This window comes from Globicephala melas, chromosome 2 (assembly GCF_963455315.2).
Source record: "Globicephala melas chromosome 2, mGloMel1.2, whole genome shotgun sequence".
Lineage (NCBI taxonomy): Eukaryota > Metazoa > Chordata > Mammalia > Artiodactyla > Delphinidae > Globicephala > Globicephala melas.
The window spans coordinates 136,446,815-136,469,248 of NC_083315.2; the positions used below are offsets into that span (position 1 = coordinate 136,446,815).

The 22,434-nt window shown below is 36.3% G+C and overlaps 2 protein-coding genes across 5 annotated transcripts in view; one reads left to right on the forward strand and one right to left on the reverse strand.

The window, feature by feature from the left end:
- The window catches only part of RTN1 (reticulon 1), a 415,427-nt gene extending 407,689 nt beyond the window's left edge, over positions 1–7,738 (reverse strand). Inside the window, exon 1 of one of the 2 annotated variants that reach the window (XM_060294867.1) lies at positions 7,372–7,738. The gene's annotated coding sequence lies outside the window, so the exon portion shown is untranslated. The remainder of the gene's footprint in view (positions 1–7,371) is intronic. The other variant, XM_060294866.1, reaches the window with a different exon arrangement.
- Positions 7,608–22,434, forward strand: part of PCNX4 (pecanex 4) — a 42,527-nt gene continuing 27,700 nt past the window's right edge. Inside the window, exons 1-2 of one of the 3 annotated variants that reach the window (XM_030855136.3) lie at positions 7,608–8,095; positions 17,703–18,447. In XM_030855136.3, the coding sequence (XP_030710996.1) occupies positions 17,759–18,447 (689 nt within the window). In that variant the 5' untranslated portion in view covers positions 7,608–8,095; positions 17,703–17,758. Of the gene's footprint in view, positions 8,096–17,702; positions 18,448–22,434 lie in introns of those variants that run through there. The other 2 variants (XM_030855138.3, XM_030855144.3) reach the window with 2 other exon arrangements.

A 22,434-nucleotide genomic window follows, 5' to 3' on the forward strand; every position in this document is an offset into this window, starting at 1 on the left:
CCTTCTTCGTATCACTAATTCTCTAACAGATTGCTTATCACCTAGCAAACACACATGTTTACTAATAGAATTCATGAATGAATAAATGAGAATGCCATTTAACTGAATCCTAACTATCACTGAATCTTATTTCATTTGCTAATTTAAGAGAACCAGTGCATTTTGGACTGGTTTAAACTATTTATTTTAACACAGTTAAAAATTTGGCCTTCAAATCAGGAGGTCCATAAAAGAATGACAATATGTAGGTCTTCTTGGCATTTACACATTTTCCTATACATTTCCAAGTGTAATATAATTCCACTCAATTATAACCTTTCTTTCTAAACATAAAATATTACTGTGGGATCACTTTCCTAACTTGCATAGTTTATGGTATTAGGTAGATACATCTCCTACTTAGCATTTATGTATAAGCAAATAAAATAGTATCAGCCATACTCTACTTATCATAACTGAAGTATAACTGGCTCTATGTTTTCTTTGTTCTTTTTTCTTATGAATTTTCTATTGATTAAACTGTTGAGTCCTTTGACATTAAATGTTTCTTTTCATCTTTGTATCTGCCAAACTGACTAGCACAAAAAAAGGATCTGTACATAGTAGGTAACAATAAATATTCTGGTATATTTATTACGCTATATATTTATTTTCTATTTGATCTAATTGAGAATAATTTTAAAGAATCATGATACAAATAAAGTATATATGCATTAAAAATACACATTACAAAGATCCCCTCTTTATGTTAAAGTAGTAGAATAAAATTATCAGATAAAAAGGAAGCTTTAAACTATCCTAATGTTTAATGTAGTATTCAAGTCTTCTTCATAGATTGTAAATTATAATGGGAATGTTACTAGAACTGTCAAATTCTTCCCAAAGCAATCTTCAAGCTAATCAACATAGACAATCACTCTTTTCACTTCTATAGCAAAAGGAAAATTTTAAGCAATATCTTTTGACTGTCTTGAAAATTGCTTAGTTGGAGGCTTTATTTTAAAATGCAACAAGCCTGAAATATTAAATGTAATTTGCAATGCAGCCTAGAGAAAGAATGAAGCATTTAGTACATTTTTCCTAACTGTTTCTGGTTGCTGCCTGGGTAGCTCCAGCACTTCTCTATCTTCAAAATCACCTTTGAGGGTTTCAACATCTTTTGACCACTACTTTTAATCAAAAAGGCTAAACGTAAAATAATTTGACTCTTATGTGGCAAAAATCTTAACAACACTGGCTTTGACATTTTTATTTAATTGACCTTAAACAGAGATTCCTCAGAAAGTAAACTGTTGGCACTTAGTGAATTCTGATTAAGGTGACACATTACCCGATGTTAACATTGACAGAAATCACTGTCCCAGGAAAAAGTGGTCAATACTGAAGTTAGCAGAGTTTAGCTTTCCAATGATAATCATGTTTGTTTAGGTCTGCCTGACAATAAATAAGGCTCAATCTTTTGTTAAAAGATTGTTATTTAGAAAACTCATACACCTTAAAAATTTTGCACACACAAAAATGTTATAGCCTGTCTTTATTTCCACCCATACCATGAGATGTTTAACACGAAAATAATACAAAAGCAAAAATACAGAATTAAATGGAAATTTATGAGATGTAGCCCAATCTCTTAAAAGGAGGAAAGTGAAGTCCAGAGAGTTTGACTTGTTCAATGTCAAATTATTGAGTTTCTTGCAGAGAGTGAATTATAATTCAGATCTCATTATTTCTGATTAAATATGCTTTCTATAGTTCTATGAAAATCATTGGCCTTGCCCTTCACACTAAGAGCACTGTTTTCTTAATTTTCCACTATTTTAATCTGCAATAAAGTTCCCACATCCATTTATCCAACATGGAAGAAGAAAGCAGTTGTTGAGTTCATGCTTCGATAAGGAGAGAGGAAAATACCGGTCTAGTAAATGGAGGTTATGAAAAGAAAAGTGGGCAAAGTATTTCAGAATGTTGTCAGGTAGAGCTGCTTTTATTTCTGAATAGAAGGAGTCATTCTCTTTGGGAGGAGGCAGTAATGGATGGGATGTTGGGGTTATAATCGAAAGGAGGGGAAAAACAGCTCAGTGCCCTCCTCATTGTTCTTAACGACTGTTCATTGTCTAATAAGGCAAACACTATTCACTACGTGCATCAGGAGAATCAGGAGAAAAAGGAATAAATTTTATTTCCGGAAGAATCCACATCATATTCAACTTTGTATTTTTATGATGTATTATAGTTTTAAAGAAAATGTATAGTGGGGGAAAGAGACATAGATGAACAAAGGAAGTCTTTTTATAGAGTAAATGTAAGTTTTAGGTTTTCATAGCCCAATGTTCTAGCCCAGTGTACATTTGGGCATATCAATGATACAAGAACAAGTTGCCCAGGGATACTGGATTGTAGAATTCAGAGTGTACGACTGTACTCTAACTGGGCCATTTGGCGGAGATGGGGGGAGTTTCATTTGATTTTTTCAGTAGAGAGTATGAGTATTTGTTTGGTATTACATGTGTTAGGAAGGGCATATATGCCCTTATGCCCTTAAAATAAAGCTTATCTCTAAAATTTTATTCATTATTGTTGCCAGGAGAAAAAGTTATAAGGGAAAAAATTCACAGGGAAAAAAGAATCCACAGACAAGTTTTATATAAAAACCACAAACAAAAATGATTCATTGTTTCTTTTTTTTTTTGCGGTACATGGGCCTCTCACTGTTGTGGCCTCTCCCGTTGCGGAGCACAGGCTCCAGATGCGCAGGCTCAGAGGCCATGGCTCACGGACCTAGCCGCTCCGCAGCATGTAGGATCTTCCTGGACCGGGCCACGAACCCGTGTCCCCCTGCATCGGCAGGCGGACTCTCAACCACTCTGCCACCAGGGAAGCCCTCATTGTTTCTTAACATATGGTTATTTCTACAAGTAAATGCATCTCTTTCTTGCACGCTGCTCTTTACTGGTATATACATTTTCCACTAATTACAAAGTCTTTTAGGAAGAAAATTTCTATGTAAAAACATGAATGTTACTGGCTTGAAATTTATAGACAGAGTTTTTTTAATGCAGTAGGATTAATGATTGTTCCGATATTCATTTCTATACACTGGTTTTCGTTTAAACCAAGAGCCTAAAAAGCACCTCTGGCAAATTTTTTTTAAATTACTAGCATAAATTTTATTAAAAATTGTTGTGCTTTAAAATTATATTGCTAAAGACAAACCACGTATGAAAATTTTTTCCATTAATACCTAGTCATTGTTGGTTCAATAAAACGGGATTATCATGTATTTTATTTTATATGTTATATATAACAGATACTTTTGATATGTATATATGTGTATGAATACACTAATCTGTGTATATTTTACACATATACTAAAATTAGGATTTTATACCCAACATTAGAAAGAAACCCTAATAATTTTGAGAATGTATACATAAATTCAGTAAATGTTCTCATTTAGCATAAAATGAACTAACTTTAAGGATTCCTATCGATGTAACTCTGAAGTGGTCAAGATTTTAAGCAGTCTCTGATGATCAGAGCTCAAAACTTACCAGTATACCAAATGACTTATTGTAACTTTTAACTGTAATATAACACTAAAAAATAGCATTTTTCTCCCTATGAAAGCATCAATACTGTAATCATTTATTCACAGAAGCTAGCAACTACATTTTTCAAATTATTTTCTGGATTACAAGTATTATTATAAAAACAAAAATCCACTGTGCCAGTTTTCTGGTTATACAGCAGCTTGGTGGAGTTTGGGGAAGGGTAGGGGGGGTGTTTTTGATTGTCAACTTATTTTTGTTTGTTGGCTATTTTACGATTTAAAGATTATAAATGCAATACATATTGATTGCTAAAAATAAATTACCAGTGTAAGAGTAAAGGTAAAAAGTAAAAGTCCCCTTCCTATAAAACCCCAGATGGGCTTCCCTAGTGGTGCAGTAGTTGAGAGTCCGCCTGCGGATGCAGGGGGACACGGGTTCATGCCCCGGTCCGGGAAGATCTCACATGCCGCGGAGCGGCTAGGCCCGTGAGCCGTGGCCGCTGAGCCTGCGCGTCCGGAGCCTGTGCTCCGCAACGGGAGAGGCCACAACAGTGAGAGGCCCGCATACCGCAAAAAAAAAAAACCAAAAAAACCCCCAGTTTACCTCTTCAGAGGTTGAATTATATCATAGTTTCCTATGTGTCCATTAAAGATAAGTTTATACAAACCACACTCATGCATACATCTAGTTTTTACATAAGATCATACTATACAAACTGTAGTGTAATTTAAAAATTTCATACTTAAGTTGGACATGCTTGCATAGCAGTACATGTAGGCGTACATCCTTTTTAAATTATTTAAAACTGTTCCCTATTTAAGAATGTTTTGCATTTTGCTATTGCAAATGTTTTAAGTACATTTTTGTACAAATATTGCTACCTACTTAGGTGAGATATCTGTAAAGGAGGGTATCTGTAAGGTATGTTTCTAGAGATAAAATTTCTCTGTCAAAGAGAATTGCATTTAAAATTTCTAGATGGAGCCAAGCTAAGTTTCAAAACGTACCTCTAAACTGCTATCCCACCAAAGCTGGTTATTGTTGATATTGTTGTTGTTATTTATATTTTTTGTATAATTTTACTTGCCAAATGTGGTTTCATATCCCCTAAATTATTTATCTGTGAGTAATCTCCAATTTTCATGTTTTTAAATATATTAACCTGAAGAGGGCATCACAATGCAAGCTCTAGGAAGTAATTCTAACCAGTGTGGACTTTTCCATTCAACAGCAATAGTATCATGAGTCTGGAGACATTATGAGAGGGTATATAAGCTTTCTTCTACCTTTAGGCAAATTACACCTAACCCTCCCCCACCGCCACATTCTTATTTAATTACAACTTCAAACAGAAATTTTATCAGGCAAACTGTTTACTGCATTTCCTTATATATTCATTCCATAGGAAAGTGAAAATAATGTTCACACAATTCTAAACAATTGGTACACTTATAAACAAAGAAGTTAGCAGGCAAATGCCAGGAAAAGGACACCAACTTGAGGTTACTAACTTCAGTTCTAGCATTAGAAATTAATGTTACTAATAATAAGACATCTTTTTCTTGGTAACATTGTCAACAGAAGAGGTTAACTGATGTTCCAAACTTAATACAGGACACTGGGGATAAAGACTATGAAATCTGCAGAGTCAACTCTTATTTATATATGCCAAAATAAAGGGGAATCATTGTTATTAATTCAGATCTGCATGTAACTTAATTTTTGTAAAGAGTGAAATTGTAAATATGCCTGGGGATATTTACAGAGTTTGGTTACGCTTAAAATTTGATCTTTCAGTGAAGTTATATTCACAAACTTTTACAAAATGTAACATAACTTTAAAAAATGAAACTTTAGCCTTTTAAATACTGCAATTTAGTGATTTCCAGGCTACTAATAATTTTGTGTTCCTTTTTAAATGACTATGTAAAGTAAGTTCCAGTGGTGATAACTTTCTAAAACAATAGTAATTGAACCACCTCTAGAATTAAAAATCTAATCTATGGAGTTACTGATGTGAAATAATTAAATTTAAAAGCTACACAATAAAATTCAAATTTCTTCATCAAAATCAAAACCTGAGAAACTCTATCCTTTCACCCTACAGGAATTACTGTAAGATTTTCAGAACTGTAATTTAAAATATATTGTCTTTTATAACAAAGCTTAAAACCAATTAATGGCAAAGCTATGATTATATTATACATTATTTGTTCTACTTATGAATGTTTGTGTGGTATGAGATATTTTCTATAATAAAGGAAGCTTCAGTATGAAACTTTACAATTAACAAGTGGTCACTCCCTGTCTTTAATATCCTCATAACCCAATGTCACCCAACTCAAGTGCCTGTGAATATGCTGGAACATACTAAAATTTCTACCCATCACATGCCCATTCACTTGGCCTTTGTATACATTTACATGCATATCACGATCTGTGATATAAATGCAATGAGATGAATTTCAACAAGCCATGTAAGAAATCAATCATTTTATAGTCCCTTTCGTCTTCTCTCCTGATGCTTTTCTTTGCAGCCACTAATATCCAAATCTTGGCATTCAATTCCAATATTGTGATTTCAACTTTTTTAAAAATGTAGAATACTGGGAGGGTACAGAGAGGGTAACTTTCACATAGGAGCTCCTTGGTTTCTGGGAGACTGAAAGGAGGTTCAAAGGACCCTCTTGCATCCGCTATTCCTTAAGTAACTTTAATTCAAAATAATCAATATGCCACTGTGGAATATTTTGGGGTGGCCTGCCCAGGCCCCAGTAGTTCTAACTCAGGCTTCCAGACCCCAGAGCTTCTACTCTTAACCACTCTATATTGACTTCCTAGCGGTAGCTGATGCTTCAAAGATGCTTAATGTGGTACCGTGACCCATGATGACTGAGGTTCCCCAAAAGACTGGAAAACATTAGGGATGGACCAAATACACACTTCCTCTTCACATCAAACTAGGAAAAGTCCTATCTGCAAATTGTATCGTCGAAAGCAAGTATATATGTACCTCATTGTCATGGATGGCGCCCAGGGTTTTCTTCCATATGCTTTCAACAAACTACATTTTTCCTCTAGATAGATTTATATCTTCTTTTTTTATAAGCCTTGGCTTTCTTTTGATTAATACCAAAAGGTTTTCCCCATTATGGCCTGAAAACCTAAGTGCTTAAGAACTAAGACATCATTTTCAGTAAAGCCACAAAAGAAACAAAAAAGGGCGCATTCATAGTTTTTAGATAAGGAGATCCTTATCTAAAGACGGTCCTCAAGCCAATCAGAAGTCTCGTGTATGCAGAACTGCTAGGTTATCAATCACGTGGGAAAACTCGGGTACCTTGATACCGACAAATTGGCTTCAACGTTCCGGTACACGTACCTCTAAATCGTCAGAGACCAATTTAAAGATCTCAGGGGCCGCCTCCTGGGCTCCCAACTGGCAACTTGGAAGGTGTCCAGAAGTTGGAGAAGCAATGAAACTTGGTGGAAAATGGAGGGAGTGGGTGATGGGCATGCGTTTAATTTTTAAACTAGCAAAACTGGGGACTTCGCGGGCACCCTGTAAAGATTCCCGGCCCTGAAATTAATACCACAATAATAGTCTGCCAGTTTGTTTTGTTTTGTTTTTGATGGAACACGGTAACTTTGCCTTATTTTATTAATAAACAGATACTTTAGTGGCATGTTTCACTTATGGGTATTTTGGTTCCTAGTATTTAAAATACAGTCACAAATCCAATCATGGGGGGGAAAATGCAATAAAGAGGCGACAGCGAACACGTATATGTATGAAGTATCACTTAAAAGCATTTATTACCGTCGGTGTGTTGGGTGGTGACGGCCAAAGTGCGGCTGCGGTTAATGTACGTCGCAGAACCCTGAGCGGCTGGAGTCGCACTACGCCGGGACTCGTCAGTCGGATCACTGGGCACCTCACGCTCTAAAAATGGCGGCCGCGCCTCTATCCACCAGAGAGCACTACCCCAGAGGAACGTTACGTCACCAGGGCAACGACGCTCTTGCGTAAGGGCGCGACGCGGGTGAAAGTTCAGGGCTGACGCTGTGAACCCTGACGCTGCGAACCCTGACGCTGCGAACCCTGGCGCCGCGTCTGGGCCCAAGGCGAGGCTGGAACCCAAGCGACTCCCAAGGTTTTCGGCCAGGCGAGCGTTGGCCCGGGCCTGGGAGCGGACGAAGCGCGCCTCTCCCTGCGCTCAGCCTCGCCTGGTGGGCCGGAGGCTGGACGCCCAGACGCGACCTCAGGCTAAGGGGCGGGGCGAGCGGAGCGCCCGGCCCTCCCCAGAGCACGCGAGCTCCGTTCCGCGCCGGGTGGCGCCCGCCGGAGTTGACGTTAGCCATGGAAACGGGGAGCGGGTCGAGACGTCACCGCGATAAGCTGGTTGCCCCGGCCGCCACAGCTCTTCTGCCTCCGCGTTCGGACCGCAGGCAGCCTCCCGGCGGGAGCGCCCTATACGGGTTTACCTGCAAAAACGCAGTCCCCCGGATGCCTTCGCGTCGCCTCTTCCTTCAGGTGACTCGAGGTACGTTAGATTCCCGACACCCACCTGGGAACTTCTTGGTAGCCTTAATTTCCAAGGCTGTGCAGAGTGATTATTGCACTTTTTAAGACGTGAGATGAGCTCAGTCGCTAGAGGCATCAATCTGGTGTGATTTTAATTTTCTTTCGTAAGGCAGCGTTAGCCCGTTGAGTTTTAGCATTTTATTTCTAAGAGACACTTGCGAAATGGAAAATGGCCCTTTCAGTCTTAGTTTAGGGATGGCTTTGTTATCCCAATAAAGTTTACACACTATGCCCCTTACTACTGTGTTCATTCTCTCTTTTATCTCCCCTTTTGCCCCATAGTGGTCAAATCATGGACCCCTGAACAGGAACAACTCTTTCCCCACTGATCTGCATCCTCTCTCCACAACCCGCTGTTTATCAAGGGCCAACATTTACTTCAATGAAGTCTACTCCATCAGAAGTCACTTATCAGGCCTCTGAACTGATTTTCTCTCTTATTCAGCTGTATAATATTAGGTGGATTTTTCCTTTGTTAGCTCATTTCTGCATTTAGGGCAAAGACCATCCTTTATATTATTGAGTGTCTACTACCACCTGTGCCAAATTTCCAAACCGTTATCATAGCATCCAAAGCCAGTTCACACGTTGCCATTTTAGTAATTTAACTGTTTGGGCACCTGACCATTGCTTTAAAATTTCCTACTTAAAGAGATGCCTGCTAGTTATTAACTGCCACAGAAAATACCACGTTGGGGATCTTTTCTGTTTCTTTTTCTTCTGTAAGAACTTTATTGAGATAAAAATTCACATTCCATACAATTCAATTTTAAAACATGTTCATCACTCCCAAAAGAAGCACTGTACCCTTTAGCAGTCACTCTCCCTGCCCCCAGTCCTCACTATATCCACCAGCCCAGGCATACCCTAATCTGTTTTCTGTCTTTATAGATTTGCTGGTCCTGGACAATTCATATAAATGGAATTATAAAATATGTGGCCTCTTGTGATTGGCTTCTTCCACTTAGCATTCTGTTTTCAGGGTTCATTCATGTTGCGGCATGCATCAGTACTTCAATGTCATTTATAGTCTATTACTATTCTATTGTATGGATATATTACATTTTATTTCATCTGTTGATGGCCGTTTATGTTGTTTCCATTTTTTGGCTATTAATAATATTTCTGCTATGAATGTTCATGTACAAATTTTTGTGTAGACTTATGTTTTCATTTCTCTTGGGTAAATACCTAGGAATGAAATTGTTAGGTCATAGGGTAACTCTATGTTTAGCCTTTTGAGGAACTGCTAGACTGTTTCCAAAGCAGCTGCAGTATTTTACATTATCACTTGAGGGTTCTGATTTCTCCATAAACTCAGCAGTACTTGTTATTGTCCGTCTTTCTGATGGCCAGTCAAGTGGATTTGAAGTGATATCTCATTGTGGTTTTGGTTTGCATTTCCCCAATGAGTAATGTTGTTGAGCATCATTTTGTGTGCTTATACTGGCCATTGGTATATTATCTTTGGAGAAATTCAGATCCTTTGCCCATTTTTAAATTATTTGTTTTTTCATTATTAAGTTGTAAGAGATTTTTCTATATTCTAGTTATAAGTCCCTTAACATATATATTTTTTGCAATAATTTTCTCCCATTCTGTGAGTTGTTTTCACTTTCTTCATGGTGAGAACCTTTTCTTTTAGACGCTTTCCCCACTTGTGTTTATGTCTTATCAAGCAGTCCTACCTGCCATGGCCATGCTGGCTTAGCTAACAAAAGCTTCCTATTTTGACATTTGTAGATTTCTCTTAGGTCCACCTTCCTCGGAAAACCCTTTTTCCAGATTTGTCCTTCTATTTCTTAATTCACGAAAGAAACTTTCCTTTCATATGGCAGTAGCTTGGTGTGATTGAAAAACTCTGTATTCTTCCAGCTGACATTATGTGTTGGTTCAGTCACTTAATATCACAGGTTCTCAATTTTACTTTCTGTAAAATATATTGATTTATTTCTGGTAATTCATGTGAGTGGTAGACTTCATTTGCCTGATACTTGATTTTGAAGGAAGAGCTTATTAATCCATTTGAATTTATAATGGCTGAGATGTGTGAGGTGTGGGAAGGGTAGATTGGGATAGGAGCAGAAGTATTACTGGCAGTGCTGCACATTTATGATGCTCTGATGTGACCTTTGGCTATTTCCTACCATCTTAGTTTTCTGTAAGTAATGGAATGCTATCAGTTCATGTTCTAGTGTTGTACATTTGGGAAGTGTGAATCATAGAACCAACAACTCATCATTCCACCTGGGAAGCTTTGCCAATACATAATCTGCAATAAATAGATCCTTTGAGCTATCTAATCACCCCTCCCATCCAGTCAGAGTTTTCCCTACATACCAATTCCTGTGAATTTACAGAAAACTCTTAAATTGAAAGACCCTTCAAAATCTGGAATTTAAAAAATTACCATTTTGTATAGCCAAAGAGATGTTAACGTCCTTGTTCTTTTTAGGCACTTGGGTAGATTTTCCTTTTACTGGTAAGGGAGGAGTGTGCTTACTACATAATCGATAAACTAAAGCACGAAATGTATTTTTCATCTTTAAGCACCAGATGTCTTTCAAAAGACTCTTCAAGAATCTAGCTGTTAATCCATGGCATAGCATTTGGTTCAGATTCCATAGAGTATTTTCATAATTACAGGGGTAACTATCTTTGCATCTGTAGATTCCTATTAGTACCCTCAACAGTTAGTACTTGGCTATCTAAAAAATACACATATGTGTTCTGGTGATGACAGATGATTTCTATCCAGAGTAACTGAGAATTAAGTTGTTTCATATCTTGCCAGATTTAGTAAAATTTGACAAGTATATTAAAACATAATAAGTTTCCTGAAAGTACAACAAAACTATAGTTGAGGTACAGTGCAGAAGTGCTCAGTAAATATGTGTGGATTCAATATCACCTCACACCTGTTAGGATAGCTGTTATAAAAAAACAAAAGATAACAAGTGTTGGGGAGGATGTGGAGAAATTGGAAGCTTCCTACTGTTGGTGGGAATACAAAATGGTACATCACACAGAAGTAGGACAGTGCTACTGAAAACAGTATGGGGAATCCTCAAAAAATTAAAAATAAAACTGCCATGTGATCCAGCAATTCTGCTTCTGGGTATTTATCCAAAAGAATTGAAAGCAAGGTCTTTCAACATATTTGCACTTTCATGTTTACTGAAGCATTATTCATAATAGCCAAAAAGTGGAAGCAAACCAAATGTCCATCAACTGATGAATGGATAAAGAAAATGTAGTATATACATAAAATGGAATATTAGTAAGCCCTGAAAAGGAAAGAAATCCTGCCATATGTGACAACATGGATGAGCCTAAGACATGGTAAATGAAATGAGACAATCATGGAAGGACAAATACTGCATGATTCCACTTGCATGAGGTATCTAAAATCATCCAAGTCCTAGAAACAGGGAGTAGAATGATGTGCCAGGCACTTGGGGGAGGAATAAATGGAGAGTTGCTGTTTAACAAGTTTTAGTTATACAAGATAAATAAGTTCTAGAGATCTACTGTACAACATTGTGTTGTTAACAATACTGTATTGTACATTTGAAAATTTTAGAGGGTAGATCATATGTTAAGTGTCCTTGCCGTAAAAAAAAAATCTAATGTAATAGAACAGAAAATAAATGTGTGGATTCAATGAATGAAATCAACCAACAATAAAAACAATATGCTAGATTAAAAAAAAAAAGTAACCTTTGCTAACCAAAATCAGGCAATTGCTAAAACTTCTATTTCTAGGAATTCTTTTTGCCAAATTTAGAGAACTATAAATTCAGTATAATCCCCCAAAACTGCCACTTTTTGTTATCTCTTTCTTTGTTTTAAGGGATTTTTAGTCTGATATATTGCATGGTTACTGAGTTAAAGTTTTGGTAACTAAGTACTCCTTTCTAGGTCATTGCTAAATTGATCTCTGTTTCCTACCCTTTTGGATAATGGGTAAGAAATGTGGCTCAAATTCCAAAAAAAGTAACATTTCTATGGCTATTTTGTTGGCCTGCTTTCAGAGTAGCATATGAAGAAAGCATATGGCCTAAATGATTATTGTGATGCCACCTTTATCCCTTAACTTCTCTTTTCACAGCTTTAAAATTTTTTTCCCTAAGCCTTGAGCCATTTTTCATTTTAACATGTTGGAGGTAGCAGCCATATAAATGCATCAATCTGTCTTTAACAGTCTTTCAGAGCATATGCCAAATTCTCATTCAGGGCACGAACCCGTGTCCCCTGCATCGGCAGGCGGACTCTCAACCACTGCGCCACCAGGGAAGCCCCAGGGAGTTAGTTTTAATTATTCTGATTTTATTTTTTCACGCTACTAATCCAGATTAGGACTTAGAAGATCTCTCTATAGAAATGTAACTGTCATTTCATACAAATAAAATATTTTTGAAGTATTCCAGGATCTGTAATTAAAGTTTAAGTCAAACAGTACCAATTTATCATAATTTTTGCCTAAATGAATTTACAATATCTGTCATGTAATCCTCTTTTATCCTTAAAATACTAGAAAAAACAACCTGATGTACTTGCTATCAAATTTCCATAATTTTTTTTCTCGTGTACCTTTGTTCATGACATTCCTCCTTAACTGGTATATCTTTTTAACTCTACTTCACCTACCTAAATCTTTAAGGTTGTGATTGAAGCCCAGGCCGATATTTCTGAAAGCAGTTTCCATAAAACACTGCACACATGATCTGTTATTAGATATCAAGGGAAAAATGGGTTCCAAGGACAAGTAAGTTTGGAAATCTCAAATGACATATTTTAAGCAGATTTGCAGTGGTATTTTTTTTAACTTGAAGATGTCTCAGAGTCTTTAGTCTGCTGATATCCATTGTGACTCTTCAAGATTGCAATCTGGTATATAGTTTCTCAAACTTCTTTGACCACAGACACCTTTTCAAAAAACATTCTGTAGGGCAAACAATCCTGTATCCTTCAGCCTTTCTTTTTATATTCCATTAAAATAAATCGCCATCCCAGTGTCCTCCCCCATTCTCCTAAAGGCTTCTTGAGGGAACTTATACCCTTCATACTTTTTCATCTGCCCTCACTTTATTATCGCTCCTGCCTTATTTTGCCTCTTGTGTCTGCCGTTCTTCCTGTTTTTCTCTCCCAGTAAGAGCTAGTTGCTCCTTCCTGGTAATGAAGGAGATTAAAGTGTAGCATAAGACAAGGAGCAAATTAAAATTGGACTTCTGACATGTTAAAATCCTCTAGCCATTTCCTTCTCCATGGGAGAAACCCAGCCATGTTTCTCCCTCAGGCCCATCCTGCTCCAGTATTACTGGGATACTATACTGCTCTAGGCAAAATCTTCTCTGAGCCAATAGTACTATCATTAGACGCCATTATTTAGTCCATAAGAAAAATAAATGAAGATACTTTCCAAACATTTAAAAACTGGGAATAAAGAGTTTATGGATTTACTGTTTTGAATGAGGCAGGATATGCTGGAAGAAGTTTTCAAAAACAGTAAATAACATCCAACTTCCCTTTTAACAACAATATTTAATGTTCTCCAACTTTAATCATCTTACTTAAGCTATGCCAGTAATGTACTAAATACATGCCTTTCTGTGCCAAGGTACAGTATTTTACTAAATATTATGGAGAACCAGAAGTATCTCAAGATTTGGCCCTTACCCACAAATAACTTAATAGCAGAGAAAAGAAAAACATTTGAAAAGATAACATGTAAAGAGGTGAACAATACAAGAAATGCCCTCTGTTGATACATGTTACAAGATGAGTACTATGAACAAGCAATGTTTTTGATACACAGATAGGAGAGAGGCATAGTTTGGTCTAAGTGCTCTGCAAAATTTTCAGTATGGATTAAACTGAATCTTGAAAGTTGACTAAGATTAGTAATTATGGAAGGAAGGAGAAGACATCCTGGGCAAAGGAAAGGGTATGAGCAGACGGCCAGAAGGCCACAGGATGTGTTTACAGGGCATGGGTTGAGAGTTCTAGAGGATATTTGGTACTTTAAAGAGGTGTCAAAATGTTATATGTAAAATACACACAAACACAGCCTAGTGAGTATGACTTTTGAAATTTTTTACACTTATACACACCGAATAACCATGTATACGGACAAGTGTGTGTACTATTTTTTTTTTTTATACAAATGGGATCATCAGTGTGTTTATTGTACTTTGCAGTATATTGTGGGCATCTTTCCATGTTTCCAAATCAACAGTAGATCTTGAGAATATTCCACTGTTTGGAATCTAATCACAGAGTATTCCATCAAATGGGTGAACATTTAAACTAAATTTACAAAAGACTCAGAAGTACTAAAAGGTTAATGAATATGGATAGTAACATGCAGCTAGATAATCTAGTTTATAAGATATCTTCGATTTCTGGCTTCCTTTCCCAGCGAGCCATCTCACCTTGTTCCTCACTTGCCTCAGTGGAAAAGGAGGGGTCAGCTTTTACCTAACTCCCTGGGGAAATTTCAGGTACATCTAGATTCTTCAAAATGCTCAGGCCAGCCATCCAAGCTCAATTTCCTGTCTGATAGTATCATCCATAGATAATTGAAATCAGAATCTTTACCCACACTCATAGGAGCATGTCCTTACTTACCTATGGCTTGTACTGAACAAGCATATCAGTACAATACACTGACATCACTGACATCGGTACAGGAGATATGCTCATTCAGAGGGGAGGAAGGCAATCTTTTCATTTCCTGAGATTAAACGATCAACCATTAAGGTTCCATCTGGCCCTGTGGTTCTGTTATTTTGTGAGTACTTGCAGGGCTGTCATGTGAGTAAAAGCTATGACTTTCTATATAGAGCTAAGGCTAGTAGCTGGAAGATATAAGATGATAAACATTTACAGTATAAAGAATTTCCCAAAAGTATAGCAAGAGGTGCTCTAAGGTAGTAATTCTTAGTGATGACCAAAAAACCTTTTGTGATACCCAAAAGCTCCCTCCATGGCTGATGTTGGTTGGGTAGAAGTGACTTGCAGAAAGACTCTTCTAAACTGATAGGAAGAAAGGTTACTTTAAGATGGCTTTAAATTTTTTGTGTGTGGTAAAATACACAGAGCATAAAATTTACCATCTTGACCATTTCTAAGTGTACAGTTCAGTGATACTCAATGCATTCACATTGTTGTGCAGGCATCATCACTGTCTCTCTCCGTGATTCTTTTCATCTTGTAAAACTCTATACCAATTAAACAGTAACGACCCATTCTCCTCTCCCCTCAGCCCATGGCAACCACTATTCTGCTTTCTGTCTGTGATTTTGACTACTCTAAGTACCTTGTAGATTTATATAGTATTTGTCTTATTGTGACTGGCTTATTTCACCACGCATAATGTCCTAAAGTTTCACCCATGATATAGCAATTTGCAGGATTTCCTTTCTTTTTAAGGGTGAATAATATTCCATTGTGTGTATATACTAAATTTTGCTTATTTATTCATCCTTTGATGAACACTTGGTTTGCTTCCACCTTTTAATTATTGTGAATAATGCTGCTGTAAACGTGAGTATACAAATTATTTCTTTGAGACCCTGCTTTCAATTCTTTGTAGTATATATCAAGAAGTGGAATTCTTAGATCATATGGTAATTCAATTTTTAATGTTTTGAGGAACTACCATACTGTTTTCCACAGCAACTGTACCGTTTTACCTTCCTACCATCAGTGCACAGGGTTCCAATTTTTCCACATCCTTGGCAACACTTATTTTCTGGGTTTTTTTTTTTTTTTTTGATAGTAGCTATCCTAATGAACATGAAGTGTTATCTCATTATATTCTGATTTGCATTTCCCTAATGATTAGTGATGTTGAGCATCTTTTCATGTACTTATTGCCATTTATATATCTTCCTTAGAGAAATGTCTGTTCAAGTTCTTTGCCAGTTTTTGAATTAGATTGTTTTTCTGTTGTTGAGTTTTAGGAGGTCTTTATATATCCTGGATATTCACAACTTATTTTTTTCTCCCATTCTGTCAATTGTCTTTTCACTCTGTTGATAGTGTCTTTTGATGCACATGATTTAATTTTTGTGAAGTCCATTTTGTCTCTTTCTTTTGTTACCTGTACCTTTGGTGTCATACCCAAGAAATCATTGCCAAATCCAATATCAGAAGCTTTGTCCTATGTTTTCTTTTAAGAATGTTGTTGTTTTAGGTCTTATACTTTAAAGCTCTTGATCCATTTTGAGTTACCTTTTGTATATGGTGTTAGGTAAGGATCTAACTTCATCCTTTTGCATGTGGACACCCAGTTTTCCCAGCACCATTTTTTGCAGACTGTTCTTTCCTCATTGAATGATCTTGGCACCCTTGTCAAATATTTGACTGTATATGTGAGGGTTTATTTCTGGACGCTTTATTCTATTCTATTGGTCTATATGTCTGTCCTTATGAAGATGGCTTTAAACTTAATTTTTCATTTCTAACTTAGTATATGACCCCTGAGGTAATGCTTCACTAGCTGATCTTGTTAACAGGCAACTGTTTTTCAGAAACAGGAAAAGGGAAAGTTGAAGAGAACGGAATCCATATTATTTGATCCTTAGTTTTGTATGGCCCTTAAATGAAAATAATCTAGACTAAAGCATATATGGGTCCTTTTATTATTTCATGTTTTGCTAGTTCTGGTAGATTTTGGAAACTGACAAGAGAAAGAGAGGCTAAAAATTGAGGCATGAAGTGGTTTGCATGTGGTAACATAGTAATAATATGCTTAATAATAAGCATGTAATCTGACTCTTGGAGTCCTTTGGTTTCCAGTTCATTGTCCTTCCTACTGCATGTTGAGCTGCCAGTGGCTTTTTATTGAAATGCTATTTTAGCAGGGTTTGACTTTTTGAATTATCAGAAAAGTTTACTATAATTGTTAAGTGATGTGACTCACACTTAGTATTTCTACTTTCCACTTCTATTTCCATTTCAATTCAAAGGAATTATAGAGAATATCCTTATTTTATAGAGCAGGGGTTGGCAAACTATGGCCCACAGGCTAATCTGGCCCATAGCCTGTTTGTATATAAATACTATAAAGTTATATTGGAAGACAGCTACTAATATCCACTTATCTATGGCTGCTTTTCTGCAACAACAGCTGGGTTGAGTCATTGTAACAGAAAAATATTTACTATTTGACCCTTTATAGAAAAATTTTGCTTACCCTTGTAATAGAAAAGTTAAGAAACAAACAACAGAAGCACTCAGGGAAATGATTGGTTAAACCACTAGTAGCTTTGAGTTGAGAGTACTGGCTTTTTGAACTTTCCTTTGACCTCAAAATCTGAAATTCCAAGTTTATCTAAGTTCCAGGTAAATTAATAGTGAATATGACTTTTTTCCAAATTAAAAAAAAAGTACTTAGCAACTATTTGTTTTGTGCCAAGTATGTGTCAGGCAATGGGAAGGAGCTAGAGAAGTGAAGTTACAAATCCTGCACTAGGGAACTAACTAATGGAAATATGGGATTTTTCTCCCTCATGTTTTAAGTATGATATTTTCAAATAGTTTTTTTTTCTTTTTCTTAGAGACTGCTGTGTTACAGAAAAGGATGTGACTTTCAGAATAATCCTGAGTGAGAAGGATGAGTCCAGATGTGCCTCTGCTGAATGATTACAAACAGGACTTCTTTCTGAAGCGTTTTCCACAGACTGTTCTTGGAGGCCCTCGACTCAATTTAGGCTATTGTGCCCCTCCTTACATATATGTTAATCAGATTATCCTTTTTTTGATGCCATGGGTTTTGGGTGGAATAGGAACACTTTTGTACCAGTTAGGCATCCTGGAGGACTATTATACAGCAGCACTTTCAGGTGGACTAATGCTTTTCACTGCATTTGTCATCCAGTTCACAAGTTTATACGCCAGAAGCAGATGGGTGACAGTGGAAAGAATGCTGACCACAGATATCTTAGCAGAGGAAGATGAACATGAATTTACAAGTTGTGCTGGTGCTGAGACCATCAAATTTCTAATTCCTGGCAAAAAACATACAGCCAATACTGTTTTTCATTCTGTTCTTGCTGGCTTAGTGTGTGGTCTTGGAACATGGTATTTGCTTCCGAATAGAATAACCCTGCTTTATAGCAGTGCAGGAGGCACTGTTCTACTATTTTTCTTTGGATGGATGACATTGTGTATAGGAGAATATTCATTAATTGTAAACACAGCTACAGAGACTGCAACTTTCCAAACCCAGGATACTTATGAAATCACTCCTCTTATGAGACCTCTTTATATTTTTTTCTTTGTTTCTATAGATCTTGCACACAGGTAATAAGCTATCAAATACTTTATAACTTTATTTTTAAGCATACATAGTAAGAGCACTCTCCTTAGTATTAAAAGAAAAGAATCTATGAATTAAAAGTCACCAAACCATTGGGTGATAGGTTGTTTTGATGAATAATCTCATAGGACTAATCTTTGTTAAACATTCATCCTAAAGCAGTAATTAAATCTTGTTGAAGAGTAAAAAGAAAACCCTTTATAAGATAAATAAGCAAAATTTCAATCCTGTGTTTTACTTTAAATAAGGAGCTATGAATCTGTAAGATAGCCTGGGTGAAACCTGTGAAATGAGATGGAACTTTCCTGTGAAGGGAAAATAGAGAATTTATACACATAAATGTTAATGCACAGATTGAGTGGATTTAAGATGAATAGAATAACTTATTTAATTTTGTTATAGTAATTATATAGAATATTGTTTTTTTTTAAATCAATTTGCTATGGAAGAAAAATAGAAAATAGCAATTTTAAACAAAATTATTTGATGACTTCTTTTGCTTGCCTTTTCTAAATCTGACATTTCTTTCTCTGTTCCTATAGATTGCAGCATTCTCTATCACAGGTAGAAATGTACAGGCACCACTTTATGGACTGAGTGTTTGTACCACCCCCATTCATATATTAAATCCCTAACCCCCAATGTGGTGATATTTGGAGATGGGGTCTTTGGGAGCTAATTAGGATAATGAGGGTGGGGCCCTGCTATGATGGGATTAGTACCCTTATAGGAAGACACACTAAAGAGCCTGATTTCTCCCTCCAACATATGAAGATGAAATAAGAAGGCAGCTGTCTTCAAGCCAGCAAGAGAGTTTTCACCATACCCTGATCATGGTAGCACTCTAATCTCAGACTTCCAGACTCCAGGTCTGTGAGAAATAAATTTCTGTTGTTTAAGTCACCCGACTATGTTATTTGATTATGAGCTGGCTAAGATTTTGATACCAAGAAGATGGGTGCTCCCATAACAAACACCTAAAAGTGTAGAAGTGGCTTTGGAATTGGGTAATGGGTAGAGGCTGGAAGAGTTTTGAAGTGTGTGCTAGAAATGTGGACATTAAAGGTAATTCTGGTGAAGTCTCAAGACAGCAGTGAGAGCATGTTATTGGAAACTGGAGGAGAGGGCGATCCTAGTTATAAAGTGGCAAAGAACTTAGCTGAATCATTTTCTAATATTTTGTGAAAGGCAGAACTTGAGAGTGATACATTTGGATATATAGCCGAGGAGATTTCTAAGCAAAGTGTTGAATGAACAGCTTGATTTCTCCTGACTGCTTATAGTAAAATATAAAAGGAGAGAGATGAATTGAAGAAGCAATTGCTAAACAAAATGGAACCAGAACTTGAAGATTTGGGAAATTTTCAGTGTATACATATTGCAAAAAATGAGAAAGCATGTTCTGAAGGGAACACCAGGGGTGTGGCTGGACTGTCGCTCAGTGAAGAGTTTCTGGGATTATAAGAGCAGAAACACTTCCAGTTTGAACTAAAGATGTAATGGATGAAGGCTATTAAAGTTATTAAATTTGACAGGACAGGGATATTAGAGCTATTTGATGGTGAACATGGCGCTTTTCTTAAGCACCAAATGATCTGAAAAGTGATTCAGAGATTATCAGGTTTCAACAAGCTAGAAAGCCTCTTCTGGAAGCCTTGGGGCTGGTAATACCCTGCAGAGCTCTTGGGGTGGTACCCTCACCTAGAACTTTTTGAGTGCTGTTGCTGCCCTGGGGGCCTGGAGGGCAGAGTATGAAACAAAAGAGGATTATTCTACAACCTTAAAATCTAATGGAATTTGCCTTGCCAGATGTTGGACTTTTTTGGGGACCTATCACCCCTTCTTTCCTGTTTCTCCCTTTTGGAATGGGAATGTCCGTCCTTTGCCGGTCCCACCACTGTGTTTTGGAAGCACAAAGCATTTCTGGTTTCACAGGTTCACAGCTGGAGAGGATTTTGCCTCAGGATGGACTTTAGAGTTGATGCTGGAATGAGTTAAGAATTTTGTCGCTGTTGGGAAGGAATGAATGTATTTTGCATGTAAGAAGAACATGAATTTGGGAGATCAGGGTGGAATGTTACGGGCTGAATGTGTGTGTCTCTTCAAAATTCTTCTGTTGAAGCCGTAACCCCCAATGTAGTGATATTTTAAGAGAGTCTTTGGGAGGTAATTAGGTCATCAGGGTGGCCCTAGTTCCTGATGGAATTGGTGCCCTTATAAGAAGAGACATCAGAGAGTTCCATCTCTCTCTCTTTCTCCACTATGTGAGAATACAGTGAGAAGTTGGCTCTCTGCAAGCCGGGAAGAGTTCTCATCCGAACCCAATCGTAATGGCACTCTGATCTCAGATTGTGAGAAATAAATTTCTATTGTTTGAGCCACCTAGTCTATGGTACTTTGTTATGGTAGCCCAAAAGAAGACAAGGCATTTAAAAATATATAGCCAGTTTGTGTACTGAAACTGACCGATTCTTAGATTTCTGCTATTCCTTAACTCTTAACCTCTTCTAATTGTGCTACATTTATGGACCAAAGAACACTATAATACCCTTGTAGTTCTTCACCTAATCAAATATTGTAAGAGGAGAATTAATTTATGGAAATTCTATTGTAATTGATTTCTTAGTACCACAACCATTTACTAACTATAAAATATATTACAATTAAAAACTTGATTTTGAAAAATTAGCAATAAAATTGAGTTTAAATGTATATGTATACATTTGACCCCTTTTGAAAGATTTATTTATAACATTCTTATTTTCAGAATATAAATTATTGAGTTACTATCTCACTGTGCCATTTCTGATATCAGAAATTACCTGCTATAAAACATCTTTGCATTTAAATGATGCCCTAGTTTCTTTTAATCTTTTTAAAAATCTCAGTTAATTTATAATTTGGTTACCTTGACTACTCATTTTTCATTTCTCAATAAAAGAGCATAAAATGTTTTTTTTTACTATATTCAAGTTGGATTTAATATAGTTTTAATGTTTACAGTTTAATGATTATAAAAAGATTTTTTCAACTATAAAAGAGGCAGTCCTTGAACCTATTTTTAAAGAAAATATGAAGTTTATATAGAAAAATTAACCTCCCATTTCAATTTTAGAAAAATTTTATCTTCTTATTAACAAAATAATAATCAAGATGTTCTTTATGCAGTAGTAGGTGTGATACTGCATATAAATACTGTATGAAATGTGTACTCTATTCGAATTTGGAGAGTTGTCAGATATGTCAAGTTGTATCTTAATATTCTTTCAGAGAATGTGAAAGTTGAAGAGACAAGCCCTACAGTGTAGTGATCTTTTCTCTTCCTGCATTCTTTAGTCTACCTAGTACAGTTGTATATTAATAATTTTAAATGACTTTTTCTATGCATTTTTATCAAAGACAAGTGTGAAACCTTCAGTGCTTAGTTCATAGACTCTCAGGAACTGTTTGAATGAATGATGCATGTTTATATCATCTTAGCCACTACATATTAGGAACATCTTTTTCTGGGCATGTGGATCTTAGTGTACAGAATTTGAAATATTTTTATGGTTATTAGAAAAACAGTTTTTTCTTGTGGGCTTAGATTTTTTTGCTCTAGAAAATTACTGTAATGTTATCAGAAATTTTAGGATTTAAACATTTTTCTGTTATAAAAGAACCACAGTAATCATCTGTTTGATCATCCTGAGTCATACACACAGGAAAGTAATCACAATGTTTGGTTATTTCAATTATGTATTCTTATATTGTGCTATTCTTGTGTATAAACACTTTTCTGTACTATTGCTTGTTTACTTAAGAACAAAAAGAGATTGGGGGTAAAATAGAACTTGGATAACATATTTCCTAAGTATACATTGTTTTTACACAAATTATCCTTTCCTTGAATATGTTAGCAAGAGAAGTGTTGTCTTTTAAAAAAACAAAAAACAAAAAAACTATACAAATCTACATGTTTTCCTTGACCT